The sequence below is a fragment of the Vitis vinifera genome, chromosome 19 (genome assembly GCF_030704535.1).
Source record: "Vitis vinifera cultivar Pinot Noir 40024 chromosome 19, ASM3070453v1".
In the NCBI taxonomy this organism is placed as follows: domain Eukaryota; kingdom Viridiplantae; phylum Streptophyta; class Magnoliopsida; order Vitales; family Vitaceae; genus Vitis; species Vitis vinifera.
This window is the reverse complement of record NC_081823.1, coordinates 1268736-1294045: the sequence shown is the minus strand read 5'-3', so window position 1 is coordinate 1294045 and position 25310 is coordinate 1268736. Positions and strand designations below refer to the sequence as shown.

At 39.9% G+C, this 25310-nt stretch overlaps 2 protein-coding genes across 2 annotated transcripts; both read left to right on the top strand.

The window, feature by feature from the left end:
* Nucleotides 1-556: 556 nt before the first annotated feature.
* On the top strand, nucleotides 557-12975 carry LOC100246894 (epidermis-specific secreted glycoprotein EP1-like). The gene is made up of 2 exons (XM_059735590.1): nucleotides 557-1527; nucleotides 11983-12975. The coding sequence occupies exons 1-2, from the start codon at nucleotides 869-871 to the stop codon at nucleotides 12656-12658; spliced, it is 1335 nt and encodes a 444-aa protein (XP_059591573.1). The 5' UTR covers nucleotides 557-868; the 3' UTR covers nucleotides 12659-12975.
* Nucleotides 12976-18325: 5350 nt separating this feature from the next.
* Nucleotides 18326-25061, top strand: LOC100264050 (putative pentatricopeptide repeat-containing protein At1g53330). Its single transcript, XM_059735453.1, has 4 exons — nucleotides 18326-18440; nucleotides 18991-21940; nucleotides 22827-22929; nucleotides 24653-25061. The coding sequence occupies exon 2, from the start codon at nucleotides 19912-19914 to the stop codon at nucleotides 21304-21306; it is 1395 nt and encodes a 464-aa protein (XP_059591436.1). The 5' UTR covers nucleotides 18326-18440; nucleotides 18991-19911; the 3' UTR covers nucleotides 21307-21940; nucleotides 22827-22929; nucleotides 24653-25061.
* Nucleotides 25062-25310: the final 249 nt, after the last annotated feature.

Below are 25310 nucleotides of genomic sequence, written 5' to 3'. Positions count from 1 at the left end.
CGATTTTCAACTTCATAAAGAAAACAAACATCCTTCCCTCCTACTTAAAAAAACCTACCATAGATTTGGAATTCTTTTTCTTACTATGTTAATTTAAGAATTATTTTTTAAAATTACCATACTCTTATAAAAAATCCAATAAAGACAATAAATATCCTTCCCTCCTACCTAGCAAAAACTATCGTAGATTTGAAATTATTTTTTTTACTACGGTAATTTAAGAATTATTTTTTAAAATTACCATACTCTTATAAAAAATCCGCCAAACAACATCCCTTTCAAGCACCTTCAAATTAATATTTACCATTGTGCTTGTATCATGCCATATGCGGGTGTAGAAATGTAACAACCCTACCACCGGCGCTCTAGAGTACCTTTTTTTCTGAAGGCCAGTAAAATCATGTGACCTGATGACTTGATTAGAAAAAAAAACACATGCAAAACGCAACTACCAGAAAAAAAAAAACTGTTGCAAACATGAAATTTTTGGGAAGAAGTACAAATAAAAGAGCCTAATTTCCCTTAACAATACAAAAAGTAATTTAGCTTCCTTAATAAGAGTAAAGGAAAAGGGTAAGTCATCCTCCATTGAAATCTTCTTCAATGCTAACAAAATTTTGGTTTTCTCTTATAACTAGCTTTCATGGCAAATTTTTGAACAAAGAGGTATATTCAGAGAATAATTTTTGTTCTTCCGCTCACTGAATTATTTGAAGAATTTCAACATCTTCACTATAGAAAAAAAATTTATATACTGTACAACTTGCAACTTGCATCAGTCTTAAACCCCATCATCTCCTTGCTATAAATCTTAGAGGCCTGCTTGGCTCTAGCCCAAGGCACATCAACAAGTAAGAGTGTAGCCAAGATGTCTTGTTCTCCCCCTTCATTCACTCTCTCATTTATCTTCCTATCCTTCATTTCAATTTATTCTTTCACTGTTCATGCTTCTGTTCCGTTAAAGAACACTTTCAAGTATGTCAATGAAGGCGGATTCGGGCCTTATATCGTCGAGTATGGTGGAGACTACCGCGGCCTTCCGATCTTTGCTTCACCCTTCCAATTTTGTTTCTATAACACCACTCCTAATGCCTACACCCTTGCTTTAAGAATGGCTGTTCAGCGGACTGAGCCAATCTATCGTTGGGTGTGGGAGGCCAACCGAGGAAAACCAGTCGGACAGAATGCAACACTAACCTTTGGCACAGATGGAAATCTTGTCTTAACCCATGCAGATGGCCAAGTTGCTTGGCAGACCGGCACAGGCAACAAGGGCGTGGTGGGGCTGAAACTGCTTTCAAATGGGAACTTGATTCTCCATGACTCTACAGGTAAATTTATTTGGCAGAGTTTCGATTATCCCACTGATGTCTTGCTGGTGGGTCAGTCCCTTCGGGTAGGGGGTGTAACCAAGCTTGTTAGCCGGGCATCTAAGGCAGACAACTCAGATGGGAAATATAGCTTGGTTATGGAACCCAAAAGATTGGCTATGTACTATAAGGGCAGCAACTCCCCAACCCCAATGCTCTATGCTGTAGGGACCCCTCCCCTTGGGAAACACGTGGCACGCGGCTCATGGTGACGCGTGGCACGTACTGTCAGCCGGACCATCATCATCCGGATTCCCCTACAGATACGTATGGTGCGACTATCCTATCCGGAACCCCCCAAGGAAAGACAAACAACGTTTCAGCTTCTCCTATCCAAGGAAGAGCAAACGACGCTGGCAGAACGTAGACACCCGGGTAGTCTCCACAAACACATCCGGATATTCAGCATGATCCATCCGGATATAAATCGTCTGGATGGTCAATTAAAGTAAAGCGAGTCTTACACGCAATCACAACAAGCAGCCATGGCCCACATCCCATCACCTGCAGAATGAGAAGACAAGAGGAAGTGACAGCAAGTCACTTCCCACGATCATTCTGCATAATCGCTTCCCACGATCTCTGACAGCCACATCACCTACCATGGTCTCTGACAGCCATTCGTAGGATGATAGTGCTCCTACTAACACCTATTGTCATCATCACAACAGAAAATATCTCCCCACCATTAATGAGAGGAACAGTACCCCTGAAGCTGTATATATATGACTTCACACGAAGAAGAAAAGAGGATCTCCTGGTAACCTCTTGACACCTAGTAAAAGGCCAACTGCCTCATATATCTTATTCTCTTACCATGGCTAACAACATCATCGGAGGGTGCATCCGGACACCCTGTCCGGATGCCTTTTTGCAGGTACAACCACTGAATCAAGAACCCCTTGTGTGTTGAGAATCGCGTGTCCATCCATCTAGCAGCAACGTGGCCCACCTAATACGCGAGGTGACAACATTGGCGCCGTCTGTGGGAAGCTTTTACTTTTTATTTTGATTCAGTCACTAGCAAAGATGGCCACACCTTCCCAAAGTCGATCATCTGGTAGAGAGGAAGAAGGTAATCACGAATGGCGTCAAGCCATCGAAAAAAGACAGTTGGCGAGCGAAAAACAGCTAAGAGCTCTCCTCCAGGAGACGGAGAGGTTAAGGGAAGAAAACGCTGTGTTACGCATTCAAGCCTCAACATCAGGACCTCCTCGTCGTCAGCGCTCAAAAGGTCAAGTGGCAAACTCAAGGCCAGAGCCAGAATCAATATATCCTGGGTCAACAGGAGCTGTCCCAGGAACATACAACGCAAGGCCCCATGAGCCACGCACACCCATGCCTCGAGCTCCCCGTGAGGAAAGCTCAGATTCCACTCATTTCTCAGCAAAAAGACAGCGTGATAGAAAATCACAGTTGTCAAGTTCTATGCGCGCAAGACTGGGCCCACAGGAGCCTGGGAGATTAAGGCCACCAGTAGCCACAACTCGGGCGCCACGCCCCGATCCTATGATTGCTCCCATGGTGCAGAACGTACCTCCGCATCGTGACCCCATGGTCGCCCCAGCGATGCGGAACGTTCACTCACACCTAGCGGAACGACCAGCTGGGAGAAACATCCCAAACGGGCCACCCATTGGCTCCATCAGCAAGAGGCTGGATGACATGCTCTCCACGCCTTTCTGCTCTCATATCACCCATTACGAGCCCCCAAGGGGATTCCTCGTACCAAAGTTTTCCACATACGATGGGACCAACGATCCCTTCGATCACATCATGCACTATCGACAGCTTATGACGCTCGATATTGGCAACGATGCATTACTATGCAAAGTATTCCCCGCCAGCCTTCAAGGGCAGGCCCTCTCATGGTTTCATCGCCTACCTCCTAACTCTATTGACAATTTCAGGGACCTCTCTGAAGCTTTCGTAGGACAGTACTTATGCTCTGCCCGACACAGGCAGAATATCAGCACCCTCCAGAACATAAAAATGAGAGACAACGAATCCTTGAGGGAATTTGTGAAACGATTTGGCCAAGCCGTACTCCAAATAGAGGCTTGCAGCATGGATGTTGTCCTACAGATCTTCAAGAGAAGCATCTGTCCAGGCACTCCATTCTTCGAATCGCTGGCCAAAAAGCCTCCTACAACGATGGACGATTTATTCAGACGAGCTAACAAATATTCAATGCTCGAAGATGATGTGCGTGCGGCCACTCAGCAAGTTTTGGTTGCCGGACGGCCAGCTAGAAATATTACGGAGGGAAGTAATAAACCTCCGGATCGACCAAAGCCGTCTGACCGAAAGTAGGAAGGGCCAAGTCGCTCGGAAATGCCGCCTCTCACACCTCTATCCATATCGTATGAGAAACTTCTCCCAATGATCCAGGGATTGTTCGACTTCAAATGGCCTAGACCCATTGGAACGGACCCATCCATGAGAGACCGCAGCAAGAAATGCGCCTTCCACAGTGACCATGGTCATACAACAGAGACATGTCGGTCCCTCCAGTATCTAGTTGAAAGGCTCATCAGAGCAGGACATTTAAAACAGTACCTCCGCTCAGATGCTGGAGGAAGGGACGCGTCTCAACATCATAACTCTGGGGCCCCGAGGGCCCCAGTCGCCCCCAAGGCTGTCATAAACTATATCAATGGGGGCCCATCCGACGAAGAATACGATTCCAGGCGGAAAAGGCAGAAATTGCTGCGGGCCGCGTCAATACGCGAGCGCATTAATTCCATCCGGCCTGGTCTTACCGGAGAGGGCCCTCGCCCCATAGATGGGACAATCATTTTCCCACCAGTAGATCCCACCCGGACGCTACAGCCACATCGCGACGCCCTCATCCTCTCCCTAGGAATAGGAGATTTCGATGTAAGACGCGTCTTGGTTGACCCAGGCAGTTCAGCCGATCTGGTGCAAGCATCAGTCATTGGCCATATGGGACATAGTCTCACGGGTCTCGAAAACCCCGGACGAATCTTATCCGGATTCAACGGATCTTCAACCACATCCTTAGGAGACATTATACTACCGGTCCAAGCTGGCCCAGTCACTCTCAACGTGCAATTCTCAGTGGTACAAGAGTTATCACCCTTCAATGTCATCTTGGGACGCACATGGCTTCACTACATGAAAGCCATCCCTTCCACATATCATCAAACGGTGAGTTTCCTCACCAACGAAGGACAAACTGACTTGTATGGCAGCCAGTTAGCCGCTCGCCAGTGCTATCAAATAGCACGTGAAGCAGTCGCTAACCAGGAGGATGCATCTCCCCCTGAACCTAGCGTTGCGCACGACCAATAGCAATTATTGGGTCCGGCGGACAAAGATCCCCCGGTAGCAGATCCCTTACAGACAATCCAAATTTCGGAGGAAAGTGATCACCTCACAAACATCAGTTCCCTCATGACACAAGAAGAAACTCAAGGCATGCAAAAAATCCTCAGACAGAACCATGACATCTTCGCATGGGCACATTCTGACATGAAGGGAATTCATCCCTCCATTGCATCTCACAGGCTTAACGTCTTTTCAACCACCAGACCCGTCCGGCAGAGGATCAGGCGCTTCCACCCGGATAGACAAAGAATCATCCGGAACGAGATTGATAAATTGCTCGAAGCCGGGTTCATCAGAGAAGTTTCTTATCCGGATTGGCTGGCAAACGTAGTCGTAGTACCCAAAAAAGAAGGAAAGTGGCGAGTTTGTGTAGATTACACCAATCTCAACAATGCGTGTCCAAAAGACAGTTTTCCCTTGCCACGAATAGATCAGATTGTGGATTCCACTTCCGGGCAAGGAATGCTCTCTTTCTTGGATGCCTTCTCCGGATATCATCAAATCCCCATGTCCCCGGATGACGAAGAAAAAACAGCATTCATAACACCGCACGGCCTCTATTGCTACAAAGTCATGCCATTCGGACTCAAAAACGCTGGCGCCACATATCAAAGATTAATGACTAAAATCTTCAAACCTCTGATAGGCCACTCGGTCGAGGTATACATTGACGATATCGTGGTTAAAAGCAAAACTCGAGAGCAGCATATCCTCCATTTACAACAAGTTTTTCGTCTCTTGCAAAAGTATGGAATGAAGCTAAATCCTTCCAAATGTGCCTTTGGCGTAAGTGCTGGCAAATTTCTGGGATTTATGGTCAGCCAAAGAGGCATAGAAGTCAGCCCGGATCAAGTCAAAGCAGTCATGGAAACACCTCCCCCCAGGAACAAAAAGGAGTTACAACGCCTCACAGGCAAGCTCGTTGCGTTAGGACGTTTTATAGCCCGCTTCACTGATGAGTTGCGACTCTTCTTCTTAGCGATACGAAAAGCTGGAACCCAGGGATGGACGGACAATTGCCAAAACGCGTTGGAAAGAATTAAACATTGTCTTATGCATCCACCCATCTTGAGCAGCCCCATCCCAAAGGAGAAGCTATATATGTATTTAGCTGTCTCAGAATGGGCAATCAGCGCCGCTCTATTCCGCTGCCCTTCACCAAAGGAGCAGAAACCTGTCTACTATGTCAGCAGGGCATTGGCAGATGTAAAAACCAGGTATTCAAAAATGGAGCTAACAGCCTTAGCTCTTCGAAGTGCTGCCCAAAAACTCCGCCCCTATTTTCAAGCCCACCCAGTGATTGTACTGACCGACCAACCCCTTCGTAGCATTCTGCACAAACCAGATTTAACCGGGCGAATGCTACAATGGGCCATCGAATTGAGCGAATTTGGAATCGAATTCCAACCCAGATTATCCAAAAAAGGCCAAGTAATGGCCGACTTTGTGCTCGAATACTCACGAAGACCCAACCAGCACCACGAATCAAGTGAACAGGAGTGGTGGACACTACGAGTTGACGGAGCCTCACGCTCATCAGGCTTTGGAGTTGGGCTCTTATTACAGTCCCCAACTGGGAAACAACTGGAGCAAGCCATCCGGCTGGGATTCTCCGCGTCTAACAATGAAGCAGAATACGAGGCCATCCTGTCCGGATTGGACCTCGCCCTTGCGCTATCCGTCTCCAAACTCCGGATCTACAGCGACTCGCAACTAGTGGTAAGGCACGTCCAGAAAGAATATGAGGCTAAGGACTCACGCATGGTGCGTTACTTGGCCAAAGTAAGAAGCACCTTACAGCAATTCACTGAGTGGACAATCGAAAAAATTAAGCGAGCTGACAATAGGCACGCTGATGCTTTGGCCGGCATAGCTGCCTCCCTCCCTATCAAAGAAGCCATTCATTTGCCCATACATGTGCAAGCCAATCCCTCTGTCGCAGAAAATTCCATTTGCAACATCGTTGAGACAAACCAAACGGATGGTCAAGAGTGGACGCATGATATTGCAGAATATCTCCGGACAGGAACTTTACCCGAAGATTCTAAACAAGCGCACAAAATCCGGGTGCAGGCTGCCCGTTTCACCCTTATTGGGGGGTACCTGTACAAGCGATCCTTCACAGGGCCTTATCTTCGTTGTCTTGGGCATTCAGAAGCCAGGTATGTGCTAGCTGAATTACATGAAGGAATATGCGAAAATCATGCGGGAGGACGATCCCTAGCACATAGAGCTCATTCACAAGGGTACTATTGGCCAACAATGAAGAAAGACGCAGCAGCATATGTCCAAAAGTGTGATAAATGTCAGAGATACGCTCCCATTCCACATATGCCTTCAGCAGCGTTAAAATCGGTATCAGGCCCATGGCCTTTCGCGCAGTGGGGCATGGATATAGTGGGACCCCTCCCAGCAGCACCCGCCCAGAAGAAATTCCTCCTTGTCGCCACTGATTACTTCAGTAAATGGGTAGAAGCTGAAGCATACGCAAGCATCAAAGACAAAGATGTCACCAAATTCGTATGGAAGAACATTGTTTGCCGCTTTGGAATTCCCCAAGTCATCATAGCTGACAATGGTCCACAATTTGACAGCATTGCATTCAGAAATTTCTGTTCGGAACTAAACATCCGAAATTCATACTCCACGCCGCGTTATCCTCAAAGCAATGGGCAGGCGGAAGCCACAAACAAAACTCTAATCAATGCCTTAAAGAAAAGGCTTGAGCAAGCCAAAGGGAAATGGGTGGAGGAGCTACCCGGCGTCCTATGGGCCTATCGAACCACACCCGGACGGCCAACAGGAAACACGCCTTTCGCCCTCACATATGGAATGGATGCAGTCATCCCCACTGAAATAGGTCTCCCTACTATCCGGACTGATGCAGCAAAGCAAAAAGACGCCAACACGGAACTAGGAAAAAATTTGGACTGGACAGACGAAGTCAGGGAAAGCGCATCCATCCGGATGGCAGATTACCAACAAAGAGCATCAGCGCATTACAATCGAAAAGTCAGGCCCAGAAACTTCAAAAATGGTACGCTAGTACTTAGAAAAGTTTTTGAAAATACTGCTGAAGTAGGCGCAGGAAAATTCCAAGCCAATTGGGAAGGACCCTACATAGTGTCTAAGGCAAATGAAAATGGAGCCTATCATTTACAAAAGCTAGATGGCACTCCGTTACTCAGACCATGGAATGTGTTCAATTTAAAGCAGTATTATCAGTAGAAAGTGTACACGAGTGCAAATGAGAAAGAAGTAAGTTTTATTGATATGAGTAAATGTAATTACAAAGAGACATCCGGACCACGAAAATATACAGAAGGAAAAATTACAGCAGAAAAATTGCAAAAAGAGATAAACTATCAGGGAGCAGGTTTCTCATGGAGCTTCTTTTCTTCACTTGGAGGAATTGAAGGAGTATCTCGCTTTATACCGTTCTTCTTCATGCAGCAGCGATACCCAAAGATAAATGTATCATCCACTTGTTTCTGGTAATCCGCTGCAAGTTCCTCCCTTTCCACAGCAAACTCCCGTTCAAGTTCCTCTTTTTGCACATCCAGACGCAGCTGCAAGTCTTCCTTCTGTTTCTTTTCATTCAAAACTTCTGTCCGGAGTCGACTCAATTCATCCCTTAGCCGGGCTGCCTCACCCTCCGCCTCATAAAGGCGGCCCGCAGTTGATTCTTCTCGACCCTTTGCCTCAGCCAACTCCACCCGGAGGGCTTCATTTTCCTCTCGCAGGGTGGATAGACTGGCCTCAGCCTCCTCCGTTCTCAGACGCAGTTGATTTTCAATCTCTTGGTGCCGAGAGGAGAAGGTCCTCATATAGTCTGCAGTCTGCAGCAGCTGAGTAAAAAGATCGTGTTGTTGAGACATGCTGCGGAGACCCCTCACCAGCTGACACACAAAAGAAAAGCAAAGACATAAATTACACTACAATAAACACATCAGTGCAACAAAAAATCAAAAAGCAAAAACACAAGACAACGATATACAGTTTCTATCATATCAAACATCTGAGCAGAGGGCTTGATGGCTTTCCAGTCAGGGGTAATCTGCTTTAACTTAACCTCCAACTCCGCGTAGCTGAAAGGGCTAGCAGGAACGGCATCGTCAGCAGATTCCTCCTCAGGTGAGGAAGCAGAGGGTAACTCTTGTCCCGGAATCGGAGCCCCCATATTTTCGTCCGGACACATAGGTCCGGATGCATCCTCAGCCGGAATTATTGCCGGGGTAGCTGAGGTCTCAGTAGCCATCTCCACCTCGCCTCCATCCGGATGAGCGTCATGAGCAGAAGCGCAGCTAATTTCAATCTCTTGCTGCCGCTCTTGAAGCCGCTCAAAGAGTCCGGACTGTAGATCGCGCGTCAAACGCGGCTTCTTGAGGGGAGGCCCTTTCACCAGGACTATAGCCAGGCGATCCGGGTCGTCGGAAGGCTGACTTTGGCTTTCTGCTCCCGCTTCCTCCAACGGGGCCGTTTCAGCTGCATCAGCATCCGGATTAAGGTTGCCCGGACGATTGATAGATGCAGCTTCCTCAACCACGTTAGCCAGACGCGCAGCCGCGACCAAGGAAGGACCTGAGTGATTCAACCCCGACATGCGTCCGGGGCCGCTTGAGATAGAGTGCGGAGCAGCATTTACTGGCTCCTCTATCATTACTTCCCCCTCATAGGTAGTTTGGGGAGGAGGAAACTCCTTGGGAGGAGTGGGTTCCTTCATGTCCTTCCCATGCTTCTTCACCAGCTTCCCCCTTTTTCCTGAAGTTTTCTTTGGAGGAGAGTCCGGACCCCGCTTCTGTCCGGGAGCCTTCCGGATAGTGCCTTCAGTTTTTTTCTGATCTCTATCCTCCAGGAGCTTTCGCCGCCTTTCAGCGTCAGCCTCTTTGGTTTCCTGATAGAGGGGGAGCTCCTTCACAGTATAATGCTCCCCAGGCACTATCTCATCCTTTGCCAATTTCCTAGGAAGAATATTGATAACATATTCCTGGGGCTCTCGGACGACCTCCGTCAAATTCCGCGCGGAAAGCAATGTTTTGTAGGCCCTCTCCTTGGGGTCTATTTCAAATAATTTGCAGACGCAGACAAAGGACGCCTTTTCCACCCAATCCACAAGGTGGCCCCTCAATTCCAAACCTGCATTGTCAGCAACAAAGGGTGAGAATTCTGTCCGGAAAAATCAGAAAAAATCAGCAAAGCAAAATCCGGATAAAAAATCGCAAAACAAGATTACCCGGGATTTGTAAGGTATAATTCGGAGAAAAAGGCCTCGACGGATGCTGCGATAGCCCCGCCCATCCACCCCAGACTGCCACCAGCCCCTTCGCCCCTCCCTTTGTCGAATCTGGCAGTTCTGTCACCATTTGAAGGGAGGGCAGGTGAGCGGACACACTGAAGATATCATTCTTTGCTTTCTTCAGGGAATAGACAAACAATTCCAGTAGCGTAAGGTCGAGGCTGTACAGCATGTTGATAATGCTGCATCCCATCAGCACCCGGACAAGGTTGGGATGAATGAAGATGGGTGGAATCTGAGAGAAGTGGAGGAATTCCTTGAACAAGGCTGGCAGAGGGAACCGGAGCCCCGCGTTGAATTGTTCCTTTGTGAAGAGGATAGCGTTTTTTCCACCTTTCTCAGTGGGAATAGCCGCCTCCTCGTTCACCAGGTCTATCAATACGTCATGGGGGATGCGGAATCGCTCCCGGAACTCCTTCGCATTTAGTTTATCTATCGCCTTTTCGCCAGCCTCGCTGACCCGGACAGACGAAACAGTCTTTTTTGGAGCCATTTCTTATCACAAAGCCAAAAGCAAAATCTACACGCAAAAAACAATGCAAACGGTCCAGACCAAGCAATCAGAAAATACACAAACTCAAAGCAGTCAGAAAAACCCCTCAAAAACCCCTCCAAACAAACAACAAAGTACCAACATTAAACAAACAATTGCAAGCGGCTTGTTCAAAACAAAGCCAGGAACCAAGTTTGAAAAACCGGCAAACGCAACCAAAGGAATGACAATAGCAAAAGAGGTACGTACCAAATAGAGCTCTGGAGAAGAAGAACGGTTACTCTCTCGGTATAAAATCACCGGCAACAAACAAACGAGGTCGTTCGAAGTTTTTCTCAGAAAAGCAAAGGACGCAGAAAAAATAAGAAGAAGGAAGGCTCTCAAGAGAATGCAGTAGAAAAAATACAAAAAGAGGTACAGTGCCCTATTTATAGCAGGACAGCCCCTCGGAAAGCCAAACCAACAGCCGTGTTATCATTGAAACGACATATTGCCTGGGGATACACAGGGTCGGCGGCTCGCCATAAATGCCTTTTTTGGCTTCCGCACCCCCACTCGCCACGTGGCCAAGTTAGACGAGTGGACTTTTTCAAATTTCAAAAACCCAGTTATTTTTAACCCGCCCATTTTTTGGCAAAATAGGCAAGTTAAAAAGGGGGGCAATGTAGGGACCCCTTCCCTTGGGAAACACGTGGCACGCGGCTCATGGTGACGCGTGGCACGTACTGTCAGCCGGACCATCATCATTCGGATTCCCCTACAGATACGTATGGTGCGACTATCCTATCCGGAACCCCCCAAGGAAAGACAAACAACGTTTCAGCTTCTCCTATCCAAGGAAGAGCAAACGACGCTGGCAGAACGTAGACACCCGGGTAGTCTCCACAAACACATCCGGATATTCAGCATGATCCATCCGGATATAAATCGTCTGGATGGTCAATTAAAGTAAAGCGAGTCTTACACGCAATCACAACAAGCAGCCATGGCCCACATCCCATCACCTGCAGAATGAGAAGACAAGAGGAAGTGACATCAAGTCACTTCCCACGATCATTCTGCATAATCGCTTCCCACGATCTCTGACAGCCGCATCACCTACCATGGTCTCTGACAGCCATTCGTAGGATGATAGTGCTCCTACTAACACCTATTGTCATCATCACAACAGAAAATATCTCCCCACCATTAATGAGAGGAACAGTACCCCTGAAGCTGTATATATATGACTTCACACGAAGAAGAAAAGATGATCTCCTGGTAACCTCTTGACACCTAGTAAAAGGCCAACTGCCTCATATATCTTATTCTCTTACCATGGCTAACAACATCATCGGAGGGTGCATCCGGACACCCTGTCCGGATGCCTTTTTGCAGGTACAACCACTGAATCAAGAACCCCTTGTGTGTTGAGAATCGCGTGTCCATCCATCTAGCAGCAACGTGGCCCACCTAATACGCGAGGTGACAACATATGCTACATCTTCAGTATGGTTTACTATTGATAAGGGTTCTCTACAGAATGTGACTCTGACCGGCTCTCTTGATGATCTTGGTTATGCTTATTATCTAAACTTGAACTACCATCTTTCCAACTCACCATATCCGACAGGGGGCGCCATTTTGGTTAGACCCAAGTACAATAGTACATCAACATTTCTTCGTCTTGATATGGATGGGAACATCAGATTGTATACGTATTTTGACAAGGTGGATTATCAGGGTTGGCAAGTGACCTACACTCTTTTTGATAGAGATTCAGGTGATGAGACTGAGTGCCAATTGCCAGAGCGATGTGGGAAGTTTGGCCTCTGTGAGGACAGCCAGTGTGTTGCTTGTCCATCACCAAAGGGCCTGATGGGGTGGAGCAAGGACTGTGCACCATTGAAGTTATCTGGCTGTGGGGTGAATGATTTTCACTACTACAAACTTGAAGGGGTCGATCATTTCATGGGCAAGTACAGTGATGGAGATGGACCCATGAAGGAGAAGCAATGTGGGGATAAATGTAGCAAGGACTGTAAGTGTTTGGGCTACTTCTACCACACCCACACATCAAGGTGTTGGATCGCATATGACCTGAAAACCCTATCCAAAGTCCAGAATTCAACGCACTTGGCTTATATAAAGGCACCAAATAAGTACTGAGCAGAGCAGAGCTTTGTTGTTTGGGGTTGATCTTTGTTATGATGATGATGATGAATAAGGGGAAGTGGAAAAGATTAATGGTGAAATTTCTTTTTTCCCATCTCCTTCTTCCTTCTTTATGAGCATTGTAAGCTACTGATATAAGTAAATGTATTATGTTTGAAACTGTTATTTTCTTTTGATGGGTTGCTCCATTCATGAAAAAAAAAAAAAGAAAAAAAAAGAAAAAAAAGAAAAGAAAGGAGATAAATCATAGAAATCAATGTAGCATTTTGACTGTTGTTTTAATTTAGCCAATAAAATTTTATTTTTATTTTTATTTTTTTAGCTTAATGTCACCTAAATGTCAAATAAGGTTTGTTTGTCACAAAAATAATTTTTGTGGAAGAAGCTCTTTTACCACATCTTCTCTTTTAATCACAAATTAATTTATGGTGAAAGCCGATATTAATTTCTCGTAATTAATACTTTTTTATAATTTTTGCAGTATCTTCCCCAGAGGGGAACAAGAAATACTTTTTATAATTGCTACAGGTTGTTGGATTTTTCATTTTCTTCTCCATGCATTGATCAGTGTCCCCATCAAAGGACAGAAGAATAGGCTACTATTTTGGTGCCCATCCCTTAAATTTCATGAAGAGCCAGTAATAACTGAGTGTAAAAAATAGTTTTTGAAAACCATTTTTCAAAAACTGTTATTTTAATATTTTGTAGAATAAAATTCTTTTTAAAAATTTAAAATATTTTTAACATATTTTTAATATTTTTAAATATGTTTTAAAAATATTTTTTATGTTTACTAACTACTTTATTTTTATTCATTTTACATGTTTGTAAAATTATTTTTAAAATAACTCTTAAAAAAGGTGAAAATAATTAAAAACAAGTATAAGATATTCTTTGAAAACTCTTTATTTTCTAGTCTTAAGAACATAAAAAGAAAAAAAAAACGTTTTTAGTTGTCAAATATGTTTTTTATTTTTATTTTTTGTTCTAAAAAATAAAAAATTATTCTAAAAAATAATTACCAAATAAGCTCAACCTTCTACCATTTTTACCTTTTTTTTTTTTTTTTTTAATTATTAAGTTCATATTAAAGAGGCAATATTTTTCTAGTGGAATTTGGAAGTTCCTTTTAGTTGATGCTAAACTTTATTAAATGGTGGGTAGAAAAAGTAGTTCATTAGCATGAAATGCTTTTTCATATTTTGGTAGAAATAATTTTCATTTAGAGGACTATGTTTGGTTTCAAAAAATTGAAAGAAAAATGAAAAGAAAATAAAATAATTAAAGGGGTGTTGTTACCTCGCGTCTTTGGCGATCCACGTAGTAGCCAGATGGATGGACGCGTGATCTCAACTCATAAAGGTTCTTGATCCAGTCGTCATTCCTGCAAAAAGGCATCCGGACAGGGTGTCCGGACGCACCCTCCGATGGTTTTGTTAGCCATGGTCAGAGAGAGGAATATAAATCAGTTGGCCTTTTTCCAGGTATCAGGAGGTTACCAGGGGATCCCCCTTCTTCTTCGTGCGAAGGCATATATATCCAGCTTCAGGGGTACTGTTCCTCTCATTAATGGCGAGGAAATATTTTATGTTTGTCATGATGACATTCGGAGGCAGCATGGCCATCGCCACCCTACTGGCGGCTGTCAGAAACCGTGGTAGGTGATGCTGCTGTCTAGATATCGTGGGAAGTGATCATGTAGAATGATCGTGGGAAGTGACTTGCTGTCACTTCATCTTGTCTTCTCACTCTGCAGGTGATGGGATGTGGGCCATGCCTGTTTGTTGTGATAGCGTGTAAGACTCGCTTTACTTTATTTGGTCATCCGGATGATCATATCCGGGTGACACATGCTGATTATCCGGATGTATTGTGGAGCGGATGCATTATGAAGGTTGTCCGGGTGTCTGTGCTCTGTCAGCGTCGTTTGCTCTTCCTTGGATAGGAGAAGCTAAAACGTCTTTTGCCTTTCCTTGAGGTGGTCCGGATAGGAGAACTGCCTCATGCATATATTTAGGGGAATTCGGATGGTGGTGGTTCGGATGATGATGCGTGCCACGTGTCATTGTGAGGTGCGTGCCACGTGTTTCCCAGAGGGAGGGGTCCCTACAAGGGGGAAAAGAAGGATTAAAGAAAAGATAAAGAAAAATAAAAAATAAATTTAAAGTTAATTTTTTAAAAATCAAGTGTTAACCTAATAATATAGATGATCCTTACTGCCAGGAAACACATCAATATTCAATAATCTATTAATTAAACAAAGATGAAATATTAAAATGATAAAAACTCTTTCACTCTTCTCAATGGTGATTGAACACACTTTTTCTTTTTAAAAATCAAACCATAAGAGAGTTAAAATACAATACAAATAAACTCATTATTCAATAATTAAATATTTTTTTTTTAGTACAGTATGCCCCTTAAGCCCTTGTGAGTTAAATGAATAGTTCAATCCCCACAAGTTCAGCAAGAAGCTCGAGCTCTGAAATGTCTTGTATATTACAATAAAATTAATTCAAGTTTGATAATTCTATGTCAAACTAATAAAATTTTAGAAAACTTTTCTTTCCCTATATTATCTTCCTCTCAATTAAGCCTAAATTCCCTTGAAAGCCTTAGGCATTTCACATGATAAAAACCTAATGCTTCATTTCCTATAGACCATCCAACGATGGGGACTTGTCAGAGACCTTATTTGGACCCAACCTCTAAACCACCACAACTATAAGTAAATGGCATGTCGAGTGAAAGAAGTGTCATAAAGAGGGTATGGAATCTGATCCTCATAAATGGCAATTGACTCTAGTTGGTTTAGTAGGTAGAAAGGAGGCCACAGTATTGAACTCTACCACCGACCATTTATGGATGTCTTGATGATGATAATAATACAACTCATCACCATTAATTGTTGTCTCCACGTACTATCACTAGATAATTCATAGTAAGAAGGTAGAAAAATAAAAATGTGATTAGAATATAAAATGATCAACATAATTCTATTGTTCATCATATAATTATCTAAAGGAGTAAATAGGGAGTAATGGGTGAGGATGGATTTTTTTTTAAAAGTAATTTGATAGGTTATTAAAAGGAAATGGGAAAATAAAAACAAGAATCCTAATACTTTGAAACAAAAAGCATAAATTTGTAAGTAAATTGATATAAAGATTGTCAAAATACAAAATATTAGGGATGACAATTCATGTTCATGTCGTATCAAAACTTAGGTATTCTATTATATATATAACTTAACTCAAACCCGACATAAATAATAATCATGTAAAAAACATAAACTCAAATACTACTTAATTATAAAGCATATAACACGTTTTGTAACTTATTTTACCCATTTAATAATTAGATCTTCTTATTTAATAAATAACTTGAGTTAAAATGGTATATATATAATGTCTAAAGACTTGTTTATAACTAAATTAACCTATTTATTTAAAAGAAAATTTAAATAAGTTAAATATGAGTTAAATGATTTAAAAATATAATTAGATTAATAGCGAGATTATTAAATGAGTGCATTCATGTATGTTGACAAAAAAATTACTTATTTATTAAACAAGTTATGTATGTTGATAAGAATTTGATCCAAATTCATTGATACTCACAATCCAAACCTAAAAAAGGTGTGTTGGGTTTGTATCATATTAACGAATCGTATTAAACTTTGCGACTCCTACAAAACATATCCAAAAATTGACTTTGAATGTAATTCAATACCAAAAGTTTAATGGTTTAAAGTCTGAAGGTGGACCTTACCATTGCAGAACAAGACATAGAAGAGAGAAATTTAAATAATTTAAATATTATTATTCAAAAGTTTATATATATATATATATATATTTACACACATAGACAATCCTAATTCAAAAACTAATTTTAGTAATCTTATAAAAGATTTTAACCCTAATGAAACTAATATTAAATAGTAATAACCTTAAAATAAATAACAAAAATAATAATATTACGATCACTTCCTACATTTACACTTAATATAAATGTATAATTTAATATCTTTGTTTTTTCTCCTATCAATGTTCACTTATGCTAAGTTCTCAACAAATGTAGCCTAACAAGTATAGGCTTCACATGCCTTGAGAGAAATGACCGTATGGCCTACTTTAATTCGCCATCATAGAAATATTATGTTTGGATTATGGTCGTGTGTAACATATTTTGATTGTATAAAAATTAAATAATTTTATAACTAATTTTAGTTATATTTAATTTTTTTAACATTCATCCTAATAAAACCGAACATGAAAAAAATTATTTTCTTCACCATTTTCTTTAATATTTACCTTAAACCAAACATAATATTAACATATTTTATTTCTATATCAATTAGACATGTATTTAAAGATTTATTGGCATTTTTGCTCAACCAATTGCTCATACCATCTTCATAGTAATTTTGTCCTTCAAACATAATTTTCCTTAAAATCTTCCAAAATTTAATTTCTTAAAATGCTTTAATTATTCAAATTTAATGTTGGCACTATAATGTTGTTTATTTATTTATTTTTAATTAAACAGTATTTATATCCGTTTGATATCACTGTTCTTAAAAAGCATAGCATGATTCTCTTAATTTTTGGTTCACACATCCTTTTTAAGCCATGGCCCCAACACCACATGAATGATGCCAAAAGCCACATGGTCTAAAGTTTCATCCTACAAGTTGCCATTGTTTATTACAAGATCAAAATTCAAAAATCAATATCATTTTACAATTTTTTTTCTATATATGACTAAATTTTAACTTCTATTTTTAATAATTGAAGAATAATTACTTTGGTTGAAATTTTTTTTTGTGTTTGGAATGAAATATGTAATTTTAAAATAAAATTAATAATTAAATACAAAAATATTTTAAAATATAGGTAAATTGGGTCAAAATTATCGAGAAAATACCATCTTACATTTTTTTTTCTTTTCATAAATTGGGTCAAATTTTTAATAATAAAAACATAAGACTTGTAATTCAATTTTTAATTAACAAAAATACAACTAATTTTTAATTTTTGCTTTTAGTAACAAAAGAAATAAAATAAAATAATTTCTTTTACTATGATTAGTTTTATTTTGAAATAAAATATTTTGAAACTATTCTAATTAAAAATTTTATTTGATATAATAATAATAATACTAATAATAATACTTTTTTCAATTTAAAAAATTTTAAATAATATTTTTAAATACTTTTTTTTTTAAAATTTGAATTATTTTTAATTTTATTTCAGATTCTTTTACAAAAGTTTATAGAATAATAAAAAAAAAAAATTCAAAATCATGATTAGAAGTAATCAAATCAAATCTAACCTTTTAGAGCTAATAAATAAAGTCTTACAACCCCTCAACAGCCATATACTTCTTCCTATTTTTTTCACTCTTATATGTGCCACAAAAACCTCTTATATCTTCCACCTTTCATTTTCCATCTCTTTCTGCTACTTCATTAGCTTCGATGCCCACATCTGGGCTCTCATCACCGGCGTCCTCATCATCTCCGGGGAGTTCTTCTCCATGTATTCCCAGCGTTCAGATTGTCTCCAAGTCGGCGTCGGACAGGCTTCTCGGCAAGTTCTTTGATGCGTCGCAGTTCGATTTTGATTACGAGCAAAGCGGTCTCTGGTCGCCTCCGGTTCAGCGAAGGGCGTTCTTGACATCGTCGGAAAACTGCGGCTCCGGCGGTGAAATGCTTGCGAAGCTCAAGAGTAATGTGAAGAGGGCGCAGCTGTGGAGGCGCTTTTTCTGTTTCTATGTATGATCTTATTTTTCTTTTTAATGAAAAATGTACCAAAAAAAAAAAAGAACTAATGTTGTTAAATATTAATTTTTTTTTGAAAATATTTTAAAAAATAATAATAAAGGGTGTAATTTTTCTTTTAATGAAGAATAATTTTATTTTTGGGTTTTTTATATGAATTTTCATTTGAGTAATTAATTAAAATTACAAAATAATCACATATTTAAAAAGACTAATCTCCATTCTTTAGAAAAATCAAATATAACATTTTTTTTAACAAAAATATCCTTAATTTTGTTTTTAATTTTATCCCCAAAATCCAATTTCAAGACAAACATTTCTTTTTTTATTTTTATTTTTATTGAAATTACTAATATTTAATAAATTTATTAAGGGTATTTTTTTTTTTTGTTGAAATTAGTAATATTTCATAAATTAATCAGTTTTTTTTTTTAAAATAAAAAATACATATTCCAAAATAAAAGAAAAATAGTAAGTGGGTTTCTTCAATGTTTGAATGGCTATAAAAATGAAGTTGTGCTGCTTTTTTCCATGAATGTTGCAGGCCTTTTGGGGCTACACATGAGAAGAAATTGCAGATGGGCAGACTGTAGCTCTTTACTCATGCCCACCCACCAGTCAAAAAGATTGTGGTCAAAGGATAGAGCAGCCTACAAATACATAAATTTATACGAAAATACAAGTATTTATACGGACACCCACATGGTGAAATGTGATAACATGCAGCTTTGGCACGTACTTTTAAGTGGGTATATACAAACTGCATGCAGATTTGCAGAGAGGCTGACAGTATGATCAAAAGGCTCTGTTCATTCTTCAGGTTGTCTGTGGTGTTGTATGTTCTGATGTGTTGTGGTGGCCGTTGTAGAATTTGAATTGGTCTGCCCCTTTTCTCGCTTTTGGAGGATTAAAGCTGTGGAATATGGCATGGAGTGTGGTTTGGAGATGCTTTGGATGCCTTTTGTTTCTTTTCTTGTTTTGTCAAAGGGAATGGATCCGTTAAGAAAAGACCATTGTTGTGCTGCTTCTGTGTTTTTTATTCTCTCTCTCTCTCTCTCTCTCTCTCTCTCTCTCTCTCTCTCGCTTTAAGGGTTGGGTCCGGGTCCGGAAATAAATACATTTTATTGAACATAAATTGATATTAAATACTACAAAATTTACCTTAAAATAATATTTGCATCAAAAATTTCTAAATCCTAATATTATGTATGTTGTTATGAGGAAAAAAAAAGATTTTTTTAAAAAATATTTTTATTTTTATTTTTAAAAATAAGAGTAATGAACTTTAATATAATAATATTTACAAAATAATTCTTAAAAACTCATTGGCAACATGCCAGGAAACGTATCTATTGTTTTCCAAGATGGAAAAACGGTTATTATTGTTGGGTTGGCGCGTTGTGGCGGGAAAAAAACACCCTAGAATTTTCAATTCCAAGCTCTGGGTTTCAGATGACTTAGAAAAATGAATCCTCCAAAACCCATCTCGCCTTTCAGACTCTCCTCTCTTCTTCGCCTCCAGAATGATCCAAAACTCGCTCTCCAGCTCTTCCAGAACCCTAATCCTGACCCTAAACCCTTTCGCTACACCCACCTCTCCTACGACCTCATCATCACCAAGCTCGGCCGCTCCAGAATGTTCCACGAAATGGAACAAATCCTCTCCCAATTGCGCCGAGAAACTCGATTCTCTCCCAAAGAGATCATCTTCTGCAATGTCATCTCCTTCTATGGACGGGCCCGCTTGCCCGATCGTGCAATCCAGACCTTTGAGTCCATCCCGGAATTTCGCTGTCAGAGAACGGTAAAATCTCTGAATTCGCTTTTGAATGCTCTGTTGAAATGTAAAGAATTTGAGAAATTTGATGGGATTTTGTCGGGTATTGATAAGTTTGCGACTCCGGATGTGTGTACTTATAATGTATTGATTAATGCTTGCTGCTCGAGTGGTAGTTTGGGCGATGCATGGAATGTGTTTGATGAAATGTTGAGGAAGCATGTCTGCCCCAATGTGGTGACTTTTGGGACTTTGATTAGTGGGCTTTGTGGGGATTCGCGCTTGGACGAGGCTTTTAGGTTGAAGGAGGATATGGTGAAGGTTTTTAATGTTAAACCAAATGCTTTTGTTTATGCTTCATTGATGAAAGGGCTTTGTAGGGTTAATGAGTTGAGTTTGGCTTTTGAGCTTAAGAAGGAGATGGTGGCAAATAAATTAAGATTAGATTCAGGAATTTATTCCACTTTGATTGCTGCATTGTTTAAGGTAGGGAGGAAGGATGAGGTTTTTGTGGTTTTAGAGGAGATGAGAGAGAATGGGTGCAAACCTGATACTGTGACTTATAATGCTATGATTAGTGGGTTTTGTAACGAGAAGGATTTTGAAGCGGCATATGGTGTCTTGGAAGAGATGGTGGCGAAGGGATGCAAGCCTGATGTCATTAGTTATAATGTAATTATTAGTGGGTTGTGTAAAGAGGGGAAATGGAGAGAAGCAAATGATTTATTTGAAGATATGCCAAGACGGGGATGCACTCCTGATGTGGGGTCATACCGGATTCTTTTTGATGGGCTTTGTGAAGGGATGCAGTTCAATGAAGCAGCATTTATTTTGGACGAGATGGTTTTTAAAGGTTATGCTCCTAAGAGTGCCAGTAAAACTAAATTTGTTGAGGCATTGTGTCAGGAAGGGAACTTGGAGTTGTTGTGCAAAGTTTTGAATAGCTTGGTAAAAGGAAATGTTATTGATGGAGATGCATGGAGTTTGGCAGTTTCTAAGGTTTGCAAGAAGGAAAAGCTGTCAAATGGCTCTGAACTTGTTGATATCTTCCTGAAGGATACTGAGACTGTGCCAATCAGATAAATAGTTGCTTTCATACAATTGTAGGTCTGGCTCCTCCTTAATGCATTAGAGGGTGAGGCATCTAATTCTACCATCCTGATAAAATAGTGACACATGGATGAAATTCTGATTCTTTAGTATCTTCTGCCACCATACCCCCCTCCCCCCGTGCCTACTCTTCAATTAGGATGAAGCCCATGTGGGGATCTGTACAGCAGAAGCTAGATAAGCTTGATATTGAAGAGTGAGATCAGACATGAGGGTGTTCTCTTCAGTATCAACTCCAAGGAGTCCAACATGGGATTGCAGAATGGCATTGCTTTTGTTTATTGGGGGGTTTCATATTTTTTCTTGAATTTCTGTAATTTTTTTAGTGTTTTATGTGTATTTTCATAATTTGTGAATTAGGTGAAAAAAAATTATTGTTCGTCTTGGTTTTAAGGCTTTCTTTGATAATCAACTTGTTTTTCTGCATTGATCATCTGAAACCATTTGTCCTCTACACTTATATTTTCATATATTTTTGTTTGTCATTTATAGTTGTCAAATAAATTTCTAGGGTGCTAATGTGGAAAAGTCAAAATTGGTGGAGATTAGATTTCACTGAATATGGAAAATTGCTGAAAATCTGATTCAGAGTGGAAACCAACCAAAGGTGCAGTTTCCCAGGACTTGATTTTCTCATGCTTCACTATCTATTCCTCATTCATTCTTTACATTCATGCTCGAATGCTCATGTTTCAAAGCTGCCCTTGTTGCTTTGCATTTATGTACTACTATATAATGTGTATTGAATTTCCCAACTCCATATTGTGAAGAAAGGGAAAGAAAATGCTAAAATGATCAAAATAGGCTTCCTTTCTAATGCATTTTGTTTTGTTTTTTTCTTTTATGTTTATGCAGAACTAAAGGAAATGTTGGTTCATTTTGAGTGGAACTATGAAATTTTAATGTTAGATTAAATTGGTTATTAAATGTATAATTACAGTGGATCAATCTAAATTGCATTTACTGTTGAGGCTGGATTTTATTTTATTTTTATTTTTAATTTCCATAGAAAAGGAAGAGAATTAATGAAAAGAACTTGCACACAATGATTTTGCTATGTCCTCGTCTCTGTTCTATCCTTGGCATGGTAAATTTACTCCACAATGTGCTAAAACATACTTTAAATAAGGTCTTCCACTGCAGCATGGTGTAATTTTTTGCCCTACGCTAATTGAAGAAACATGATAAATATCCTCCAATATTCTCTGAGCTTAGCTTCATGCTAAAATATTTATTGAGATGAAAGGAGCCTGAAAGGTTTTTCCCTTTTCCTGGAAAACTTTCCACAGCCGGTTTTCTATCAATAGAAAGGGAGTCTGGATGAGAAGAAAAAAATGGAGTTTGACATGCATCATTCTTTCTTAATCCTAACAAAGGGTGTTTGGTAGTACATAAAACATATTTGATGCTATTGCATGTTGTGCTCTCATTGTTTTTTGCTGCACACTCAAATGGAAATTCTTATGCACATACACTTACTGATGTCCTAACAGGGGACGACATGGACTTTGCTTATGAATGCATTTTGGCCTTTTTCAAGCAGGGAAGACAACCCAGAGGCAGTTTTTGGAGCTAAAGAAGGGCTAAAAATATAATGTAAGTTCTAATTGAAAAATAAATAAATAAATAAATATATGGTGTAATTATAAAAAAAGTTATATGGTAATTGATTTTGTTTCACACAAATATGTGCTCTTCACCATTAGATGTGTCACTGCTTGCATTCTTCTGTCAGATTTTTGTTTTCTACAACAGATTAAAGAATATATTTTAAGAGTTGTTGTTGTTGATATTACAGATGTTTTGCAGCAGTAAACCTTTTTGTGTGATAATTTTGGGAAGCTTTATCACATCCATCTTCAAATATAATGCATAATGAACATAAAAAAAATATTTGTGGCTGGCTTTTTTTGCTCAACAACTATTTATACACTCACAGGGGAGAGACACAACTTGGATGGCCCCTGCAGCGGTCAATTTAACTGGATTTAAAAAAAGAAAAGAATAGGAAGATTTGTGTAAGAAGGATGTGCTTTTGAGATAATTCATACTCTATTGATCTATTGCACATTGAATAAAATCTGTTATTGATTTATTGTTGCTATCATCAGTCCTGGTTCCTATTCTTGCTTGTTCATAAATTTATGAAATGTTTAGAATATGAGATAACTTCTTTTATTATGATGATCTTGTTAATTGTGAGACTTCTCACAATGCAGACAAACAAAACCCAAAATCTGACTTGAGCTTGGAAATGGAAGGGAAGATTATTGGGAAGTGAGCCATGAACATTGGCTTTTTGTTGCACATAAACTTTATGTGTGTCTTTATGTGCATCACAAAGTTTTGATATGAAAACAGGTTGCTGTTAAGGATCTTAAGGATATTTCTAGGTAGTTGGATCACTGTATGTGGAAATTTTTGAGAACTTTACATAGTTGTGTATAGGTAGAAGGTGCTCAGTGCATTGCAATAGTATTTGACATTAACAATGATAAACCCTTGTGTTTCAGCCAGTCATCTATTTGGAAGCCTTATAATAAGTAAAAGAATATAAGCCGTATGGTTTGTCTACTGCATATGAGTGAGCCACTGTGAGCCAAGTCCAACTTACCATTCATTAGAATACCTAGAGTGCATCAGTGCAGAGAAGTGAAGTACACATTCAGTGAGATGAAGATGAATTGCAACTTAGGCACAGGTTCATCTTTCTGGTGATGGATATTTAAGGTACAATCACTGTTCTATAGAACATTTCTGGTTGATGACTGCAATCAAAGCATAAATTGATCGAGTACAGTATGTAGCTATTTTCCAACACAATTTTCTGAGTTGGGTTGAATAAGACCTGTTTTTCATTCTTAATTAGTTCAATGCACTGTTGATTATCCCAAGCAAACACTACTCTTCTGTTGTTAACTAACATGGTTATTAATTCTTAACTAACATTGTTACTGTCATCTTGTGCTATGGACTTGTAGTGGTTCTTTCACATGCTATGTAATTCATGTAAATTACATGAAATATATTTCATAGTATTGTTTATTATGCTTCATCTAATTCAATAGGAGAATTCTGTGTAACTTGCAAACTTGACACAGCTTGCAAAATGATGTAATTGGTATGAAAAATATATCATTGTTAATGCTAAATAGTGACAGAACTGCGATGCAAACATATTGTCCCTAAAGTTTTATGATGACATACAATTGTGATGAAAATGTATTGTTATGAAACATGTTCACAGAATCACAATTTACTGGCCTATGCCTCTACCATTGTCATTGACCACCACCATAACTACTTTGCATTGTTGCAGTCATCTCCATTGCCATCAGAGGAGAGCTGTCAGCCTGTGAAGCACAGACAGGGATTGTGATATAACCATCAGCTCCTCTCCCTGCTGTCATCGCCCCCTTAGCTACCACATTCACAGGCCAACTAGAGGAGAGCTCTTCTTCACTACCATAGCTACACCTTGCTCGGGAACTCTAGAGCAGCAGTGTCAGCATCACCTTCCATCCTCCATAAAAGGGAAACCCACGTCTCTCTTCCATCTATTTCTCTAGGGCAGAAGGCAGAAGGTTGTGAGATAGATCAGAGTGAGAGAAACATGAGGTTGAAGCTTGGGGAATTGTCATTCATGGTTTAAAACATGAATATTACAATGAGTTTGTTTCTGCTATTTGAGGATAATTAAATCAACCATTACTTTTAGACTCGGAAAATCTATTATCATGATTAGTAACCTCAAACCATTACTTGCATGGACAATAAGATATACATAAATACATGTTCTGTTCTGAGTCTTAAGCCGCTAACTATGCGGGTCATAGAATGAAAGAAAGCTTAAGTCTGTCAAGACAATGTCAACAAATCAATTCATAATATGTAAATGTGGTGTGGAAGAACAAGACTTGCGGATTTGTTGTATCCACACTATCTTGTATACTGATCATGATTATATGCATGACAAC

What these genes read in the sequence shown, in the direction of transcription:
- LOC100246894 (XM_059735590.1), top strand. Translation starts at nt 869, where the DNA reads ATGTCTTGTTCTCCCCCTTCATTCACTCTCTCATTTATCTTCCTATCC. An exon ending in AACTCCCCAACCCCAATGCT is followed by an intron (nt 1,528 to 11,982) that starts CTATGCTGTAGG and finishes CGAGGTGACAAC; the next exon opens with ATATGCTACATCTTCAGTAT.
- LOC100264050 (XM_059735453.1), top strand. Translation starts at nt 19,912, where the DNA reads ATGAATCCTCCAAAACCCATCTCGCCTTTCAGACTCTCCTCTCTTCTT.